We start from the raw sequence: 20,530 nt of genomic DNA on the forward strand, positions 1-20,530 counted from the left end.
CCACCCTGTGGAATGCCCTCCCACCAGAGGTCAAAGAGAACAACAATTACCAGACCTTTAGAAGGCATCTCAAGGCAGCCCTGTTTAGGGAAGCTTTTAACGTTTGATGGATTTCTGTATTTTAATGTTTTGTTGGAAGCCGCCCAGAGTGGCTGGGGGAACCCGGCCAGATGGGCGGGGTATAAATAATAAATTATTATTATTATTATTATTATTATTATTATTATTATTATTATTATTATTATTATTATCATCCCTGACCATTGGCAGGGGATGATGGGAGTTGGAATCCAGTGACATCACAGGCTTGCTGCTGCTGCGAGTTGGCCACACCATCCTGGCCAGCTCTGCCAGGCGATCTCAGAAATGATCCATTCCACGTTTTGTTGCTGTGAATCAGGAACCCATTTGTCACACACCCCCATGTACTTCAGGGATGGGTCACCTGTGTTCCCCCAGGTCTTTATGAACTCCCATCAGCCTCAGACAGCAGTGCCAGTGGTCAGAAATGATGAGATCTGAAGTCCAATAACATACCCCCCCAAACAAAAAAAAACTCCACCCCTTAGTTGCGCAACTGCAAAGACTCAGGAAATTGTTCCGTTGTTGTTTTTTGTAATTGAATTACATTGTTTTGCACTAGCTTAGCTGTATTATAATCCGCTTTGTCAAGGCTGTGTGCTTTGAGAAGATAACTAAATAAATAGTGTCCACACACTGATCAAGACACCTGTCTCTTGTTTCTCAACTGTAAAAGACACAAAATATTTTCTGCATGCTTAATTCTTTGATGGACGGTGTCATCCGAAAAGTCGCTTCAAAGTTGGTTGGCTTCCTTTGACTTGTGTTGGGAGATCTCCGGCATGGCTTTGATGGAACTGCAGCTTGTGATCACAACAGTGGGGCTACATGCCAGGGTGGTTATAAACCTCTCTCTGCCATGCTCTTGTGCAGTTTTTGAGCTGCTGGATGCAAAAAAATGAACTTATGTACATCACGAGGAACCCTGGCGGGAGGGCAAGGACCACCTTATTCAATCACAACACCTTTATTGGCATATATAAAACAATGTTGTTGTTGTTTGTTGTTTAGTCGTTTAGTCGTGTCCGACTCTTCGTGATCCCATGGACCATAGCACGCCAGACACTCCTGTCTTCCACTGCCTCCCGCAGTTTGGTCAAACTCATGTTCGTAGCTTCGAGAACACTGTCCAACCATCTCGTCCTCTGTCGTCCCCTTCTCCTAGTGCCCTCAATCTTTCCCAACATCAGGGTCTTTTCCAGGGAGCCTTCTCTTCTCATGAGGTGGCCAAAGTATTGGAGCCTCAGCTTCAGGATCTGTCCTTCCACTGAGCACTCAGGGCTGATTTCCTTCAGAATGGAGAGGTTTGATCTTCTTGCAGTCCATGGGACTCTCAAGAGTCTCCTCCAGCACCATAAAACAATATAAAACAATAGAATCATACAAACCATCTATATATAAAAGATTCTAAAACACACAATGAATAGGGGAAAAGGGTGAAGGATAGGGAATCCTCAGCAGTCACTATTGGGTAGGCCAGATGTACTGGATTTGATCTCAAAAATCCTGGTCAGGTATTGCACCATAACTCTAGTGAATACAGGGGAGCCGTCACTCAACAGGAACTGGACCACGTGTTGTTTATTGGAAGGTGCCCTGAGCCACAAAGAGGGCATCAAAGGGCCAACATGGAAGATGTTAGAAAGAGGGCATTCCAGAATCATGGGACCACCTTATTACCATCGCTACTACTCTGGGAGCTGTTTCCAGCTGAACAGCTCCCAGTACGTTTCCGAGCACAATTCAAAGTGTTGGTGCTGACCTTTAAAGCCCTAAACGGCCTCGGTCCTGTATACCTGAAGGAGCGTCTCCACCCCCATCGTTCAGCCCGGACACTGAGGTCCAGCACAGAGGGCCTATTGGCGGTTCCCTCACTACGAGAAGCAAAGCTACAGGGAACCAGGCAGAGGGCCTTTTTGGTCAAGGAGATAAACAACTACCGGACATTTAGAAAACACCTAAAGGCAGCCCTGTTTAGGGAAGTTTTTAATTGTGATATTTTAATGTATTTTGTTATTTGTTGGAAGCCGCCTAGAGTGGTGGGGGAAACCCAGTCAGATGGGTGGGGTATAAATAAATAAATAAATAAATAGACAAAAATAAAAATAGGAATAAAAGCTTTTGCTGGCGTCACTTTGGGTTGCACATGAACCAGGCTGGCACCTGCAGATTAGGATAAGCTTTGCAAGAGGATGGCTGTATGAAGTGGAGGTTTAGAATTGACAACTAGAGCGAGTCATCTCCTGCTTCCTGAATTCAACAGCTCTGCTGAATTTTGGCTAAGCGTGAAAGCTCTGCAGCTTTGTAAGGGGAAATCAAAATTTCAGAATTTACAAAGCATTTCACTTTCAAATTGCTCATATATCACTGACCCGTCCCAGCTACAGTATTGCAGTGACTGTGTGGAGGAAGAGATTTGGGTCCGAGAAACCAAGCACAGGTCCCCAGAGGCTATAGGATGAGCAGGAAATGTGTGTGGATGGGTTTTTTTTAACAATGAAAGGCTCTGTGACAGTGACAGTTTGTTGTTGTTGTTTAGTCGTTTAGTCCTGTCCGACTCTTCGTGACCCCATGGACCAGAGCACGCCAGGCACTCCTGTCTTCCACTGCCTCCCGCAGTTTGGTCAAACTCATGTTGGTGGCTTTGAGAACACTGTCCAACCATCTCGTCCTCTGTCGTCCCCTTCTCCTTGTGCCCTCCATCTTTCCCAACATCAGGGTCTTTTCCAGGGAGTCTTCTCTTCTCATGAGGTGGCCAAAGTATTGGAGCCTCAGCTTCAGGATCTTCTCCTTCCAGTGAGCACTCAGGGCTGATTTCCTTCAGAGTGGATAGGTTAGGGTCCCATAAAATGTATACACCACTTGATTAAACAACAACAACAAAATCCTTCCAGTAGCACCTTAGAGACCAACTAAGTTTGTCATAGGTATGAGCTTTCGTGTGCATGCACACTTCTTCAGATACCTGAAGAAGATATCTGAAGAAGATACCTGAAGATACCTGAAGAAGTGTGCATGCACACGAAAGCTCATACCAATGACAAACTTAGTTGGTCTCTAATGTGCTACTGGAAGGATTTTTTTATTTTGTTTTGACTGTGTCAGACCAACACGGCTACCTACCTGTAACACCACTTGATTCTTTTTCAAAAAACCTCAAAGAGATAATGAAATTCTCAATAAGAAAAATGAACAACAAGAATATAAGACTTTCAAAAAGCTAAAATAACAATAGACTAAAACTTGAATCAGCTAAACAGCTGGGTGGGCTTGTCCAAATGAAAATGTTTTTAGAAGATGCTGAAAAGAGTACAGTGAAGGCCTGATATCAATAGGCAGGGAGTTCCAAAGTTTAGGCACTGACACACTAACAGGTTGAGTCCTTACAAATGTGGAACAGGCAGGTATTATGTGGAACAGTGGCAGTGTACATGAGGGCCGGTTTTGGAAAGAGCCTTCATGTACTCATCTTTTTCTTCTTTAATTACGGCCAATGGATACCCCAGTAAAACCAGGGGGGCCTTCCTGTCTCTTATTCTTCTTCCAGCCTCCCCTTTCGCCACCAAGGCCAAGCAGCTGCATTTGCGGAGGGATGACTTTGAGATCCTGAAGGTGATCGGACGAGGGGCTTTTGGCGAGGTGAGTGCCAGGAGCAGGCGCTGTCTTTGAGGGGGACATAAAGACACCTGCCCTGCGAGGATGGGCGTTTGGACCAGGGCTGCCCCGACACCCCGCTACAGAATTTTGAAGGGTGAGACCGCACCCTCCCCTTCCCCGTCTGAAGCATTTGCTGGAATAAATTTGATCCAGGACAATTCTTTGCAAGTTTTAAGTCCCATTCTGTTCCCATTCCTTATGGGTGAATACCTGGGATAGGGGCCCTTCGTTCTTTTAAGTTCAGAAAGGGCAGGTTCTGAAATGATCTGCAAAGGAATGCATCCTTTTTCCAAAATCCCAGGTGTTATGAGACCCTCAGCCCCACCCCACAGGGCAGAGGGATATTTCTGAGCCCAGAGGTCCAATCTAATCTTACTAGCTGTCGCCCAGCCACACTGGCAAAGATGGGCCAGAGATTTTTGCGCCTGAATCCAGAAGGCACGGTGGTCACTTTTTTAAACAGCGTACTCAATCACGGACAATCGGCTGCGCTGTAATGATGATCCCAAGTCTGCCACCAGAGTAGGCTGGGGAGAAAATGGGTGGCGGTCTAAGTGGTCCCCCCCCCCTCTGCACCAGGTGGCGGTTGTGAGAATGAAACAGACGGAGGAGGTTTATGCCATGAAGATTCTGCACAAATGGGAAATGCTGAAGAGAGCAGAGGTATGCGCCCCCCCCCCATCATGTGCCAGGCCCTGTCTGAGAAGCAGAAGACGTTTCTTTCAAGGCTGATGAGTACAGAGCCTTTGGGGGGGGTCCATTTAGCACAAGGGTGGGGAGCCAGAAAATAAAAATAAAATGAGTTTCCTTTGCATCTCAGCTCCTTTCCCTCTGCCTTTTCCTCCCTGCAGACGGCTTGTTTCCGGGAGGAGAGAGATGTGCTGGTCCGCGGGGACAGGCAATGGATCACCACCTTGCACTTCGCCTTCCAGGACGATCACTACCTGGTGAGCCTCATCGCACAACGCAGTGCTGGGGGCTTCAAAAGAAGTGCCATCTCCCTCAACTTGGTGACCGCAAGGTGTTTTGGGCTGCAAGGGTCATTGCCCCTGATTACTGGGGCTTTCCAAAACATCTGGAAGGGCACCAGGTTGGCTAACACTGCTCTCGGGTCTTAGAATTATAGCAGAGGGCATCCCCAGAGGCCATCCAGTCCAGCCCCCTGCAATGCAAGAATCACAACTAAACTGAAGAGTCCCTGACAGGTGGCCATTCAAACCCTTGTATAGTCCTGGGCGGGACGTGGGTGGCACTGTGGGTTAAACCACTGAGCCTAGGGCTTGCCGATCAGAAGGTCGGTGGTTCGAATCCCCGTGACAGGGTGAACTACTGTTACTCGGTCCCAGCTCCTGCCAACCTAGCAGTTTGAAAGCACGGCAAAAAGTGCAAGTAGATAAATAGGTACCGCTCCAAGCGGGAAGGTAAACGGCGTTTCCGTGTGCTGCTCTGGTTCGCCAGAAGTGGCTTTGTCATGCTGGCCACATGACCTGGAAGCTGTACGCCGGCTCCCTTGGCCAATAACACGAGATGAGCGCTGCAACCCCAGAGTCAGTCACGACTGGACCTAATGGTCAGGGGTCCCTTTACCTTTTATAGTCTTGGGCAGAGAGGAGAATCCCCCCCCAAGCCCTCCTCTCTGGTATCCTCAAACTGGAGATGGCAGAGATTTGAACCCGGGACCTTCCTCGTTTGCAGGCAGCAGAGAGAGTAAGTGATTGTGTGAGGCCTGCTGACCCCCCCCCCACCACTCTTCTGTAATTCGCTCCTCCTTTCCGCAGTACCTAGTGATGGATTACTACGCGGGAGGGGACCTCCTCACCCTCCTCAGCAAGTTTGAGGACCGCCTGCCTGAGGACATGGCTTGCTTCTACGTGGCTGAGATGGTCCTGGCCATCCACTCCCTCCATCAGCTCCAATACGTCCACAGGTAAGTTCGCCTGCCTGCCTCTGGAACTGGCAGGGAAACGCCCTCCTGCCTCAGTTTCCTTACTCCTAAAATGGGGAAGAATGACATCTGGTCTCCCTACTAACCCCAAGTGGAATAATAATTTTAATAATAATAAATTTTCCCCAGCCACTCTGGGCGGCTTCCAACAGAAATATTAAAATACACTAATTTCTTAAAGATTAAAAGCTTCCCTAAACAGGGATGCCTTCAGATGTCCTCTAAAAGTCTGGTACTGTAGTTGTTTTTCTTTTTGACATCTGGTGGGAGGGCGTTCCACAGGGCGGGTGCCACTACCGAGAAGGCCCTCTGCCTGGTTCCCTGTAACTTGGAAGCAGAAGATATTGCCATACAGGCAGAGTTTCCTCTTCTCTCCCTTTTATCTGTTCAGATTAAGACCTTTAGAGACCCTAAGCACTTAAAATATTTTGGTATCTAATTCAAAATATAAACAATCATAAAATTTATTTTTTTCGAAATGAAACAAAACCTGCAGTAAGGTGGTAAAGGATGTTTATTTTTGCATACTTCCACTTTACTTACATCTGAGAATTTTTCTCCTGTTTCTAATTGCAAAATCTTTGATCAGATCCTCAAAACTAATCTCACGTCACACATCTGCTTTTATGCTTAGTCGAGATAAGGCATCCAAGCCTTCCTTGTCACGTAGTTGTTTTGTTGGGGACTTATAATATACTTCCAACTGAAAAAACGAACACCTAGCTGAGCAATTTGCAACTATCAACGTTAAAAATCCTGCAATGGAAAAATTCTTCCCTCGATGCCCTGAGCACGTGCTTATTTTGCTTAATGGTTAATCCAGCCGTGGCTTTCATCCCAGCCTGCCAGACTCTCCTTCCTCTGGAAGACAGAAGTGGGACTCTTGGGGTCCTCTGACCCCCAGACCCTCAATGAGTCCCAGTTTCAGGCCCCGCTCCTTCTGGCCACTGACCCCCCCGCAACGCCAGCCCTATCAGGCGGGACTCTTGCTCACCGCCGTGGCTCCCCCCTCTGCAGGGACATCAAACCGGACAACATCCTCATCGACACCAACGGCCACATTCGCCTGGCTGACTTTGGCTCTTGCCTGCGCCTGCGTTCGGACGGCATGGTGAGTGTCTGGGGGGGGGATGAGAATCGCTAGGACTGACTCTGACCCTGACCCTCCCTGCTTGGGTGCAACCTGTGATGAATGGTCCTTGAGGTGTGGTGACCCTCAGCACCCCCAATCTAGAGGAGGTTCATGTATTTACAGGTGAAACTCGGGAAATTAGAATAGCGTCAAAAAGTGCATTTACTTCAGTAATGCAACTTATTAATTTTTATTTTTATTTTTACAAATGCTTTCTTTTGGAAATTCCACGGTAATAAAACAAATAGTTACAACAATACAAAAATAAACATCACTATTACATTTCGTTAATTGCATTCCATTTATAATTGACCCGCCTAACGGCAAATAATTACAGTTACAACAAATAAAGGCTTGACATATCCTGCTTTGCATGTCATGCATCTATCTCATCTATTGGTTTCCCCTTTTAAGTTGCATTACTGAAATAAATGCACTTTTCGACGATACTGTATTCTAATTTTCCGAGTTTCACCTGTATATCCCAGCTTTTCCTGCAAGGAGCTCAAGGTGGGGCGCACCATTCTCCTCATTTTATCTGCACAACAACATCCCTGTGAGGTAGGTTAGACAGAGATGCAGGGACTGAGGTCAAGGTCACCCCCAGTGAGCTTCATGGCTGAGTGAGGGGATTCGAACCGTGGTCTCTCCCAGGTCCTAGTCCGACCCTCCAACCACTACATCGCGCTGCCCATCGGGGAACGATGCAGCTGAGCTGGAAGTCCAGATTCTCTCCCTTCTCTGCCCACCCCCAGGTGGAGTCTTCCGTGGCTGTGGGGACCCCCGATTACATCTCCCCAGAGATCCTGCAGGCCATGGAGGACAGGAAAGGGAAATACGGCCCCGAGTGCGACTGGTGGTCCCTGGGGGTCTGCATGTACGAGCTGCTTTTCGGAGAGACCCCGTTCTACGCCGAGTCCTTGGTCGAGACCTACGGCAAGATCATGAACCATGAGGTGAGTGGGGCAGAGCAAGATCAGGGTGGGGTTGGGGGAGGCAGCTGTGGGGCCACAGAACAAACGGGAGAGTTGGTGGTGGGCCTGTTTTCCTAATGCCTTCTGTATGGGATCTTTGGGTAAGGCTGGGGAGGGAGGAAGAGGGTTGATCCCTCCATTGGGCAGGCCAGAGGGGCAGACGACGTGAAATGCCACTTTAGTTCAGGGGCACCATCAGGTGGGGGGGGGGACTATACAGGTGAAACTCGGGAAATTAGAATATCGTCGAAAAGTGCATTTAGTTCCGTAATGCAACTTACTGTTTTTTTATTTTAATTTTTACAAATGCTTTCTTTTGGAAATTCCACAGTAATAAAACAAATAGTTGCAATAATACAAAAAGAAACATCGCTATTACCGTACATTTCATTAATTACATTCCATTTATAATTGACCCGGCCTAACGACAAATAATCACAATTACAACAAATAAGGGCTTGACATATCTCGCTTTGCATGTCATGCATCTATCTCATATATTGATTTCACCTTTTAAGTTGCGTTACTGAAATGAATGCGCTTTTCGACGATATTCTAATTTTCCGAGTTTCACCTGTAGCACAGAGACCTGGGCTTTACTTAGCAGAATTGGCTGGACAGCCCCAAACCACAGGCAGGTGGGTTTACGAGGTTTAGAAGGAAGGGAATTTAATTTATTTATTTATTTATTTGCCACCTTTACCCCTCACCCACTGCGAAGCTCAAAGTGTGGCACATGTGGTTCTCCTCATTTAATCCCCACAACAACAACCCTGCGAGGTAGATTAGGATGAGAGGCAGTGACTGAGCTCAAGATCATCCCCCGGTGAGCTCCATGGTGGCAAAAGTAGGAAATTGGGCCCTGGTGTCTCTCCCAGGTCTTAGTCTGACCCTCTAACCACTCAGCCACATGGTCTCTCTGTTTTATTTTTACATTTCTACCTCTTATTTCCTCCGAGGAGCTCAAGGTGGTGTACATAGTTCTCCTCTGTCCCATTTAATCCCCACAACAACAACAACAACAGCCTTGTGAGGTAGGTTAGGGTTGAGAGGCAGTGACTGGCCCCAAGGGCACACCTAGTGAGCCTCATGGCTGAGTGGGGATTCGAACCAGGGCCCAGGCCGACACTCCAACCACTGCAGCACATGTTATTGCTGTCTCAAGACTGGTGCGGGGTAGGGGGTGCAAGATCTGGGGTCAAAAATGATTCCCTTACCCCAGGCATCCCAAAACTTCAGCCCTCCAGATGTTTTGGGCTACAATTCCCATCATCCCTGACCACAGGTCCTGTTAGCTAGGGATCATGGGAGTTGTAGGCCAAAACATCTGGAGGGCCGCAGTTTGGAGATGCTTGCCTTACCCCCTGCTTCCCTCCTCTGGCTTAGTCTTTGCTGTTGCTCCTGAGGGAACACATTCTTTGGCGTCAGGTGGAAATTCTAAATACATATTCCTATCTTTTTATTATGTTTGTATACTGCTCTTCCTCCCAAAAGAGCGTAGGGCAGTCAACAGAAAAATGCTAAGAGGATACAAAACAAAACTCTTAATCTCAGGGTCATGGGTTCGAGGCCCATGTCGGACAAAAGATTCCTGCATTATAGGGGGTAGGACTAGATGACCCTCATGCCCCCTTCCAACTCTATGATTCTCTGAAAAACCTATATAAAACATTCAAAAACTCAGGATAAAGACATAAGAAGAGTCCTGAAAGATTGCAGATTTATTTTCAGTTCCCAGCAACCCCTACCTCAGGGCTTTTTGATATGCCCTCCTTGCCCCCACAAGCGCGGAGGGTGCCTGTTGCCTGCTTTGCCCCCTGATTCCCCCTTGGCATCTCTCACACGCAGGACCACCTGCAGTTTCCGACGGACATCACCGACGTCTCGGAGAGTGCCAAGGACCTCATCCGAGGGCTGCTGTGCCGCCAGGAGCTGCGCCTGGGCCAGAAGGGCATTGAGGATTTCAAGCGCCACCCCTTCTTCAAAGGCATCGACTGGGACAACATCCGCAAAAGTGCCCCGCCCTACTTGCCCGAGGTGGCCAGCCCAGCCGACACGTCCAACTTCGACGTCGCCGACGACATGATCAAGGAGTCGGTAGGGGAGGAACTTGTCTCACTTTCAGGGCTGTTCTAATATAGACGTTATACATGGGGCTGCCTCTGAAGACAGTTTGGAAACTTCAGCTGGTGCAGAATTCGACAACCAGGTTGCTCAGCCGGGGAAAGACGATCTGAGCACATAACACCAATCCTGGCCCAACTGCACTGGTCACCCAATTCAACATTGCTGTTTTTTCCTATAAAGTCCTCTGTGGTTTAGGACCCCAATACCTCAAGGACCACCTCCCCACATAAAAACTGGCCCAGATCCTGCAGTCTTCATGTGCCCCCTCCGCCAGAGGTCCAGAGGGTGGCAATATGAGAACAGGGTCTTTTCAGTGGTGGCTTCCTATTGGTGAAATGCTCTCCTAGGGAGGCTCATCTGACGCCGTCGTTGCATATCTTTAGGTGCCAGGCGAAAACATCCCTCTTCAAGCAGGGCTTTGGCTGTCAATGGTCTATAGCCTTTTAAAGTGTGTTCTTTTTAATATTTCCCCCGCGCTTGTTGTTTTGTTTTTGTAAAAACGCCTGCTGCGAGAGAAGGCGTTGTAATAATAATAATGATAATGATAATGATAATGATAATGATAATAATAATAGCAGTGTGCAAAGGCGGGGTGAGTGCTGATCCTTTCGCAGCCATAACAGTGCCACCCCTTCTCAAGAGCAGATTCGGGGAAATCCCAAGGTTTGCAGAAGTATTGTTGTTCGGGGGGCGGGGCGCATCACTTGAGGTTCCTTCTAACCTTATGATTCTATCAATTTGTCCTTTCCTTCCTAGGAGACACTTCCGCCTGTATCCCACGCTGCTTTCTCTGGCCACCACCTGCCTTTTGTGGGATTTACCTTCACTTCTGGGAGGTGTGTGGAGTCTCCATTTTATTCTCAGTATATGCGGTGGGATTTGGGGGCGGGATCTGACAGAGAAAGTGGCTTGAGGTCCCCCCTTTGTAGCTGAGAGAGGATTTGAGCCCTGGATTTTGACTATCCCCAGCTCAGCCTTCTAACTGCTGCTACTCCACAATCTCAGCTCTGGCAAACGTGAAGCCTTGCCGGTTTGTTTCATTCACCCTCGTTGGTTGTTTGCCCGAGGCGTGCCATGGTCATGCAAAAGTATGCAAAACAGACAAGGGCCTTGACCCTGCAACCTCCTCTCGTTTATCCCTGCAGCCTCCTTTCCGAGAGGCACCTGCCCTCTCCCTCCAGCACTGCCCGGCTAGAGAAGAGAATCCGCCACCTGGAAAGGGAGAAAATGGAGCTGGCCCGAAAACTACAAGGTACTTATCTGCCACATCTATCTATCTATCTATCTATCTATCTATCTATCTATCTATCTATCTATCTATCTATCTATCTATCACATTTCTGGGAGTTGTAGTTCGGTAAGGGTGCTGGGCGTCGAAGAATTGATGCTTTTGAATTCTGGTGCTGGAGGAGACTCTTGAGAGTCCCATGGACTGCAAGAAGATCAAACCTATCCATTCTGAAGGAAATCAGCCCTGAGTGCTCACTGGAAGGACAGATCCTGAAGCTGAGGCTCCAATACTTTGGCCACCTCATGAGAAGAGAAGACTCCCTGGAAAAGACCCTGGTGTTGGGAAAGATTGAGGGCACAAGGAGAAGGGGATGACAGAGGACGAGATGGTTGGACAGTGTTCTCGAAGCTACGAACATGAGTTTGACCAAACTGCGGGAGGCAGTGCAAGACAGGAGTGCCTGGCGTGCTATGGTCCATGGGGTCACGAAGAGTCGGACACGACTAAATGACTAAACAACAACAAAGGGCGCTGGGAGTCAGTAGGAGACTGCTCATTCCCCTCCTGAAGCCACAATTCCCAGAGGGGTTTAACAACCAATCCCTCACCCCAGGGAACGCCATTTCTGTGAGGGAAATGGCAAGGTTTCCTCACAACTCCCAGCACCCTAAAAAACAACAGCTCCTAGACTTCTTTGTGGAGGGGGGAAACCACGGCTGTTTAAAGTGGTACTAATGTGCCATAAAGAAGGCTGATCGCCGAAGAATTGATGCTTTTGAATTGTGGTGCTGGAGGAGATTCTTGAGAGTCCCATGGACTGCAAGAAGATCAAACCTATCCATTCTTAAGGAAATCAGCCCTGAGTGCTCCCTGGAAGGACAGATCGTGAAGCTGAGGCTCCAATACTTTGGCCACCTCATGAGAAGAGAAGAATCCTTGGAAAAGACCCTGATGTTGGGAAAGATTGAGGGCACTAGGAGAAGGGGACGTCAGAGGACAAGATGGTTGGACAGTGTTCTCGAAGCTACGAACATGAGTTTGACCAAACTGCGGGAGGCAGTGGAAGACAGGAGTGCCTGGCGTGCTATGGTCCATGGGGTCACGAAGAGTCGGACACGACTAAACGACTAAACAACAACAACAATGTGCCTTAAGCATACTGTGCTGTTGGGGGGTGTCTAAATTTCAAGTTTAGTTTGGCCCTGAATAATGCCTTCAAAATAACCGTCGACCGACTCAGGAAGGACCTGTCTCTCACTGACAGCGGAGCACAATGGCTCTAAAAGCCAAGGTGGGGGATCTGGACTACAACTCCCATCATGCTTGGCTATTAGCCATGCCGGCTGGGGTTGTTGGGAGATGGAGTCCTGCCACATCTGGAGGGCCAGAGGTCCCCCATTCCTGCTCTGTGGGGTTCAGAGGCTTGGGGGCAGGTAGTCTGGAGGGACCTATCCTGCTTACGGGCTTCCCTTCGGAGCACCTGGAGGCTGGGCTAGGCAGACCGTGGTGCTCATCTTGTGTTTTTACGCCCTTCTGTCACCCCCTGTGCAGATTCTCTGGCAAAATCCCCTTCCAAGACTCTGGCCAAGGACTCCGAGTTCAGGAGCCTCCAGAACGAGATGGCGGCTTTGCAGAAGCAGTTGGCAGGTACCTGGGCGCTGGTGGGGCTTCGGGAAAGGCAAGGCCTTCTCCTCCTATTCCTCCCTGAGCTCTTAAGGGAGCAGGGGGCAGCCTGCCCCGTCTTTAGGCAGAGGGAAATGACCCTCTCAGGTGGAAAATGTTGAAATTCTGTGGAGCAGAAAGGTGTACAAGTGCCTCAGCAGACCTTAGGTGCTCCCCTAGGTCATCGTAACCCCTTGCAGAATTACTACCACTACTATAATAATAATAATAATAATAATAATAATAATAATAATAATTTATTTATACCCCACCCATCTGGCTGGGCTTCCCCTGCCACTCTGGGCAGCTTCCAACAAACATTAAAATACATCAAATATCACAGATAAAAAACTTCCCTAAACAGGGCTGCCTTTAGGTATTTTCTAAATGTCAAGTAGTTGTTTTTCTCTTTGACATCTGGTGGGAGGGTGTTCCACAGGGCAGGTGCCACTACCGAGAAGGCCCTCTGTCTGGTTCCCTGTAACTTGGCTTCTCACAGCGAGGGAACCGCCAGAAGGCCCTCGGCGCTGGACCTCAGTGTCCGGGCAGAACGATGGGGGTGGAGACGCTCCTTCAGGTATACTGGACCGAGGCCGTTTAGGGCTTTAAAGGTCAGCACCAACACTTTGAATTGTGCTCGGAAACGTACTGGGAGCCAATGTAGGTCTTTCAAGACCGGTGTTATGTGGTCTCGGCGGCTGCTCCCAGTCACCAGTCTAGCTGCCGCATTCTGGATTAGTTGTAGTTTCCGGGTCACCTTCAAAGGTAGCCCCACGCAGAGTGCATTGCAGTAGTCCAAGCAGGAGATAACTAGAGCATGCACCACTCTGGCTAGACAGTCTGCAGGCAGGTAGGGTTTCAGCCTGCGTACCAGGTGGAGCTGATAGACAGCTGCCCTGGACAAAGAATTGACCTGCGCCTCCATGGACAGCTGTGAGTCCAAAATGACTCCCAGGCTGCGCACCTGGTCCTTCAGGGGCACAGTTACCCCGTTTACGAATACTACTACTACTGTTAATTGCTTATAAATGCCCATCCATCCAACTGGGTTGCCCCAACCAACTTTGGGCAGCTTCCAACATGATAAAAACACAGCAAAACATCAAACAATAAAAACTTGGCCTTCAGATGTCTTTGGGAAGACATTTGCCCCATTTGGTAGGATCGCAGAATTGTAGTGTTAGATGGGAACCCAGGGGTCATCTAGTCGAACCCACTGCAATGCAGGAACCACAGCTAACCCTGACACTGTGGAGGAGACGGGCTCAGAAAGTCCACTGGTGCCGGTAGCTGGAAGGGGGAAGGGGGATCTCTAGATTGCATCTGGGGCTCATGTACCTTCCCTTCCAGAGAATCGGTTGGAGAGCGACAAGGTTCAAAGGCAGCAGCTTGACCGGGTGGAATCGAGACAGGTGAAGACCCTGGAGGAACGTGTGAGGATTCTGGAGGAGGAGAAGAATGAAGCACTACAGGTACCGTATCCCACCTGGGCCCCATCATAGTGGGGCGGTAGTTTCTGGCCAAGGAAAGGCATTGTCTGTTCTGCCAAAGAGAGCCCAGGAGCTCCCAGCCTTCAGATTCTGCAAGGGGGGGACAGTCACTCCCTCTAATAAGGACCTCAAGTGGGGGGTGGAGCCAAAATGGAGGACAAGGGAGCATCCTCCGGGGACTCCCAATGTTTGTTGAGATGAACCAAACATGTGGAAAAAAACCACCGGGGACACCCAGAAGAACTCATAAAGGACCGAGCGTTCTTGGTGGGATGTTAGAAGAATGGAAAATGGATTGGGGAGTGGGGAGTCAAAAGGAAGGAATGGGTGGCCGGCCGGCCTGTCGATCAGGAACCATTCCCCTTAAGCGGGCAAGGGTATTCTGCAACATTTTGTTGCAGGTTTCACTTCTTACAAAATGCCCCTCCGTCCTGGATCTTCACCTGGGGAGATGCAATTTACATTGTTCCCATTCTCGCAGCTGGCAAATCAAGGCTGATAAGCCTGGCATCGTTCACTAAAACGGGGTCATTTTAATAGGGTTTCATGGCAAACGCTTTAGCCGTGGGAGGAGAATGAGGGGATTCCGCATCATGAGCAATAGTTGCTGGGGTGTGGGTGTGTGGAATCTTTAAAATGAGGACTAGAAACAGTCCCCCCCTTTTTTTGCTTTACACAAAGTGTGTTCATTTTTGAGCTTCTGAACATTTTGAAGAAACTGGCTGATTATGTTCCAGTCTCTCTCTCTTTCTCTCTCTCTCTCTGAGGCTTGAGCATGTGAGTCCAACTCTGACAGCGCCTTTATTTTATTTATTTTGTTTTATTTATATATTTCTTTTATATAACTCACCTTTTCCACAAGGCACTCAGGCTGGTGCCCGTGGTTCATTCCCTCCTCATTTAATCCTCACGACACCCCTGTGAGGTAGTTCAGGCTGAGAGGGAGTGACTGGCCACCAGGGACACCCCCAGCAAGCTTCATGATGGCTGGGTGGAGATTCGAACCCTGGTCACTCCCAGGTCCTGGTCCAACACTCTAACCACTACACCACCGCTGCCTCTTTTTTGGTGGGGGGGGCAGGATCTGGCCAAAGCCCAGGAGCAGCTCCAAGCTCAGGCCTGGGAGCTGCAGGAAGAACAGCTGCAGCACAAGGACACCTCTGAGGAGCTGCAGAGTGCTGAGGCCAAGTGCGGGGAACTGCAAGCCCAGCTGCTGAGACACTCCCGGCATCTGCGAGAGCGGCAGGAGGAGACGGAGGCGGCCTCGCGGAGGGTGGAGGGCCTGCGTAAGGAGCTGGCACGCTCGGAGAACGGGCGCAAAGAGGTACCCCCACATTTTATTTAGTCGTTCGTTCCTTGCATTTCTATTCCTCCTTTCCTCCCCAAGGAGCACCAGGTAGCGTACGCCATTCTCCCCCTCCTCAAATAATTACCACCACAACCCTGCGAGGTGGGTTAGGCTGATGGGAGTTGTAGTCCAAAATACCTGGGAGAACACCATTTGTGATTCTTAGATCCTGCACTTATTTTTATTTTTGGGCCTGATCCAGCAGCTAGGCTCTTCCTATGGATAGCTCAATGGGTTAGAGCGTGGTGCTTGCAACGCCAAGGTTGCAAGTTCGATGCCTGTAAGGGAAAGCTGCATTGCTGGGGATTGGACTAGATGGGTCTCTCCCAACTCAATAATAATAATAATAATAATAATAATAATAATAATAATAATAATTTGTTTGTTATTTCCCCAGTCACTCTGGGCAGCTCCCAACAGAAATAATAATCATAGAATCATAGAGTTGGAAGAGACCACAAGGGCCATCCAGTCCAACCCCCTGCCAAGCAGGAAACACCATCAAAGCATTCCTGACAGATGGCTGTCAAGCCTCTGCTTAAAGACCTCCAAAGAAGGAGACTCCACCACACTCCTTGGTAGCAAATTCCACTGCCGAACAGCTCTTACTGTCAGGAAGTTCTTCCTAATGTATAATAATGATAATGATAATAATAATAATAATAATAATGTGATAAAACATCAGACGTTAAAAAGTTTCCTGAACAAGATGTCTTCTGAAAGTCCGATAGTTGTTTATTTCCTTGACATCTGATGGGAGGGCGTTCCACAGGGCGGGCGCCACTACCGAGAAGGCCCTCTGCCTGGTTCCCTGTAACCTCACTATGATTCTTTTAGGGCCGTTTCCATAGATGCTAGATATTCTTAGGACATATATCACACAGATGCATGAAGGAAACTCTCAAGGAAGTCACTTCCTGGGCTTCTGTAGCCTCAGGAGCTGCTTGGGGATGGGGAGTAGGGCAGTAAAGACCCCAGAAATCTGCCCCCCCCACTCCAGACGTTCTTCCCCCACCGCAGTCAGTAGCATCTACAATCAAGTGCTTCTTCTCCTCTGTAGCTGGAGGCTCGGATTGAGGGTCTCATGAACGAAGTCTCCAAGCAGCGGAAGGGGAGAGAGAGGGCCGAGCAGCAGCTGAGGAGGCTGAAGGAGGAGCAGGAGGAGCTGAGGGTAAATACAGCTCGGCAAAGTGGGGAGGGAGATGCCCCATTGTAAAGAGGATTATCATGCCAGGGGGGCATGGCGAAGGGCGGAGGGATGGGTCCGTCCCTGGCTTGTGCCAGTTTTGCATGTAAGCGCAGAAGAGGCTGCCTTATACCAAGTCACCACCATTAGTGCATCTAGCCCAGTATTGTCGAAACTGACTGGCAGCAGCAGCTCTGCAGGCTTTCGGCCAGAGGACATTCCCAGCCCTCTCTGCAGATCCCAGAGGTAGTTGAACCCGAGGCCTATTGCATGCAAGGCAAGACGCTTTGCCCCTGAAATCTGACGGCCCTTTCCACATCTTTATTCCTTCTCATTTTCATTCTGTCCTGTCTTGTTTCCAGTGCACTGCAAATTCCCACCCACTTCCAGTTCACCAAAATTCAAGCTTTGGGAATATGCATTTCAACCTAAAGGGTGCATTTTTGAACGCATTCTGTGCAACAACAGCAAAAAGTGCATTGGCATATGCGTTTTGGTACTTTTTTTTTTTGAGCCAAGAACTGTGCTGCAAAATTTGGGGAAGTGCAAAAAAACCAAAAACCCGGAAGGCTGCCTGCAAATCTCTGCATTCATCTGGGGGGGAAAGTCCATTTATGTTTGCATCTGCCCTCCTCTCCGAATGACTTTGCTACCCCCTGCAGGTGAAACAGAACGCGTCCTTCTTCCAGGCCTCTGGCTCCAGGCGATCAGGAAGCGTTTCCTATACCACAAAGGAGGAGGTGCGCGGCCTGCGGGAGGCGCTGCAGGCCAGGGAAAGGCAGCAGGAGGCCTTCCAGGCTGAGATTGCCCAACTCCGGGAGCAGCTGGAGAAAGCCAAGGCTGAACGGTGAGGAGAGGCAGGGACCCGTTGGAAGTGGGGTGGCAAAAGGAAAATGGGAGTGCAGTGGGTTGGTCAGAACAAAGGAATAGGAAAACTAGAATGGCATTTGTTTTGTTAGGCCAAAACATAACCCAATATCAACTTCCAGAAGGCTGCAGAAATCACACTTGAAATCAGAACATTCCTGCATGGCAGGGGGGTTGGACTAGATGGCCTTTGGGGTGACCCTTCCAAATCTGCAACTCTGTGATTCTCTGAACATAAAGATTAATGCATAAAAGATATACATGCCTTCCAACTCTATGATTCTGTGTCCCTGAAATAAACAAAGCTTTGCTTTAAAAACAACTAAACATTACTAAGAGGAAGAGAAGACAAAAATCTGACAGGCGGCGCCAGTGGATTTTGTTGGGATGCAGTTGTACTCTTGTGCCTTTTTTACCACAAGGCCATCTTCACCGGCCAAAGGAACATGATCCTGGCGTTTCCATTCTCTGCAAATGGCATAGAAGGGGGACAGTGGTAAATGGGAGCTATGGGCTGGATCCGGGCTAAGCTCTCTTTGCATTTAGTTCCCATGGGAATCAGTGGGGCAGTTTAAGTCAGCCTTCCCGAACCTGGTGCTCTCCAGATATTTCGGACTACCATTTTCATCAGCCCCATCTGGATGATGGGAGTGGTGGTCCAAAACAGCCTTGTTGGCTGGGGTGGATGGGAGTTGTAGTCCAGACATGCAGGGCGAGCGCTGGGCTAGGGAAATCTGGATCCAACCCAAAGAGACCACATTCTTAGGTTCGCTCCCCAGCTCTGAGTTTGGAAAAGTGACTCCCCATCTCTCTTCTCTCTCTCTCCCCTCCCTCTCCGATTGCCTTTCCTTCCTAGTTGGGGAAATCTGGATCCAAAGGCCTGGCACAAAGAACCACACAGTTTGCTGCCCAGGGAAGGTGTTGGCGCCCTGCATTTTGGAGACAAGGTATGCAGGGATGCTGCGGCAGCCTGTAGATTGTGGCTTCTGCAGGCAGCTTCTCCAGAGCCACACACTTCTAAGGTGTGATCCCAAAAAGGAAGTCCCCATTCATCGCTTAAAAAAACACTGAAAGCATGAAGTCTTCCAAGTCCTTTATTCTGTGCTTTTAAATACTTGTCACCTGGATCCTCAAGCACGATGGTCATATAAGCCTCTTTCTTTCTCTCTTTCTCTCTTTCGTTTTTTACTCCAAAGTTCTATGCAGGCTTCTTCCTGCAGAAGTCAGCCAACCCCACCTGGCAGAGGGAGGAGAGAAGCTTGTCTTCTTCACCTCTGTCTTTGCTTTTTTTTCCTTTGCTGCAACAGGTGGATTCGCTCGGCGCCGACAGCCCCCAGCAGGATCAAGAACAGTGCTCTTCAGAGACCCACAAGTTAGCCTTCGCCAACTGGGAGATGCAGATCACGGACATCTTGCGGTGGTGAGTTACCAGCTGTGCACCTTCTTTGTGTAAAGCCTGCCGCACGGAACAGTGATGAAGAAGACAGGGGTGCACCTGAGCATAAGCAGAGTGGCTCCCCCCCCAGTCTCTGGTGATTCACCGCAGCCTGCTCCCAGATTGAATGGGAAAGGCATAGCTTTCAGGCTTGAGCTGCAGCACCTTTGTTTTGGCAGATTTAACCATTGCTTGTCCTCCACAGTAGAGGCAGGGCATAACCAGTAGCCCAGGCCTAGGCAAACTCGGCCCTCCAGATGTTTTGGGACTACAACTCCCATCATCCCTGACCACTGGTCCTGTTAGCTGGGGATGATGGGAGTTGTAGTCCCAAAACATCTGGAGGGCCGAGTTTGCCTATGCCTGCAGTAGCCACTGATAGCCATGCCCTCCACGAAGTGGTCTAACCCTCTTTTAAAGTCACCTAATTTGCTGGCCGCTACTGCGTCTTGTGGGAGGGAGTTCCATAGTTTGTGCCGCATGAAGCAGGGTTTTTTTCAGTCTTATTAAAAAAAAAAAAGACTGAATCAGATAAGTGTTGGAGATGCAAGGAAGTGAAGGGAACGTTTCATATGTGGTGGACCTGTAAAAGGGTAAAAGAGTATTGGGAAATGATCCATAATAAATGGTGGGGGGGGATGATTTAAAGTACTTTCCCAAAAAAAATCAGAGTCCTTTCTGTTGGGGATAATTCAGACTGAAATTCCCAGGTGTCAAAAAAGGTTGTTTATATATGCTACTACTGCGGCCTGTGTTTTGTTAGCCCAAAAATGGGAAACGAGCGAGGTCCCAACCAAAGGAGAGTGGCAGCTTAAGTTGACAGAATATGCGCAGCTTGCAGACTTAACATACAGAATAAGAGAACAAGAAGAACATACGTTTAGAGAAGACTGGAAAACATTCATTTGAATATATGGGAAATAATTGGGTACAGCTGAAAACGCTGGCAGCATTAAGATAAATTCAACAGTGCAAATAAGCTTTGATGGGTGCAATGATGAAATACTGAATGGTATACAGTAGTTTTTGCAAAATATGCAGGGATTTGTGATAATGAACCATGCAAAGAGAAGAAGGGGAAGCCATTTATATGTCAAAGATGTAAAAATGAGCACAGTGTTTTAAAATTGTAAAACGGAAAATTTAATTTTCATCTGCCTTGAACTCTTGTGTGCATCTTTGCTCGTATCTCAGGGTGAGTGACGAGAAGGAGTCGAGGGGCTACCTCCAGGCCATGGCAACCCACATGATGGAGGAAGTGGAAGCACTGAAGCAGACGGGGGCGCAGAGCCCCAAAACTCCGGTAAGAGAGCCTGTCTCGGAGCCGTGGACGCCTTGAGGAACTGGGGAGGGGGGCTCTTTCCCCCTCTGCATGCCTCCCCCTTTGCAACCCAC

The 20,530-nt window shown here is 48.8% G+C and overlaps 1 protein-coding gene across 3 annotated transcripts in view; it reads left to right on the forward strand.

Annotated features, from left to right (window-relative positions):
* The window catches only part of CDC42BPG (CDC42 binding protein kinase gamma), a 67,456-nt gene that overhangs the window by 27,488 nt on the left and 19,438 nt on the right, over positions 1-20,530 (forward strand). For all 3 annotated transcript variants that reach the window (XM_035097809.2, XM_060269735.1, XM_035097811.2), the window contains exons 2-18: positions 3,629-3,720; positions 4,318-4,401; positions 4,590-4,685; positions 5,517-5,665; positions 6,701-6,794; positions 7,571-7,771; positions 9,638-9,886; positions 10,673-10,752; positions 11,062-11,168; positions 12,699-12,794; positions 14,160-14,281; positions 15,381-15,623; positions 16,708-16,818; positions 17,496-17,680; positions 18,557-18,647; positions 19,008-19,120; positions 20,330-20,438. In XM_035097809.2, coding sequence (XP_034953700.2) covers positions 4,333-4,401; positions 4,590-4,685; positions 5,517-5,665; positions 6,701-6,794; positions 7,571-7,771; positions 9,638-9,886; positions 10,673-10,752; positions 11,062-11,168; positions 12,699-12,794; positions 14,160-14,281; positions 15,381-15,623; positions 16,708-16,818; positions 17,496-17,680; positions 18,557-18,647; positions 19,008-19,120; positions 20,330-20,438 — 2,115 coding nt within the window. In that variant the 5' untranslated portion in view covers positions 3,629-3,720; positions 4,318-4,332. The remainder of the gene's footprint in view (positions 1-3,628; positions 3,721-4,317; positions 4,402-4,589; positions 4,686-5,516; positions 5,666-6,700; positions 6,795-7,570; positions 7,772-9,637; positions 9,887-10,672; positions 10,753-11,061; positions 11,169-12,698; positions 12,795-14,159; positions 14,282-15,380; positions 15,624-16,707; positions 16,819-17,495; positions 17,681-18,556; positions 18,648-19,007; positions 19,121-20,329; positions 20,439-20,530) is intronic.

This window comes from Zootoca vivipara, chromosome 17 (genome assembly GCF_963506605.1).
Source record: "Zootoca vivipara chromosome 17, rZooViv1.1, whole genome shotgun sequence".
NCBI lineage: Eukaryota > Metazoa > Chordata > Lepidosauria > Squamata > Lacertidae > Zootoca > Zootoca vivipara.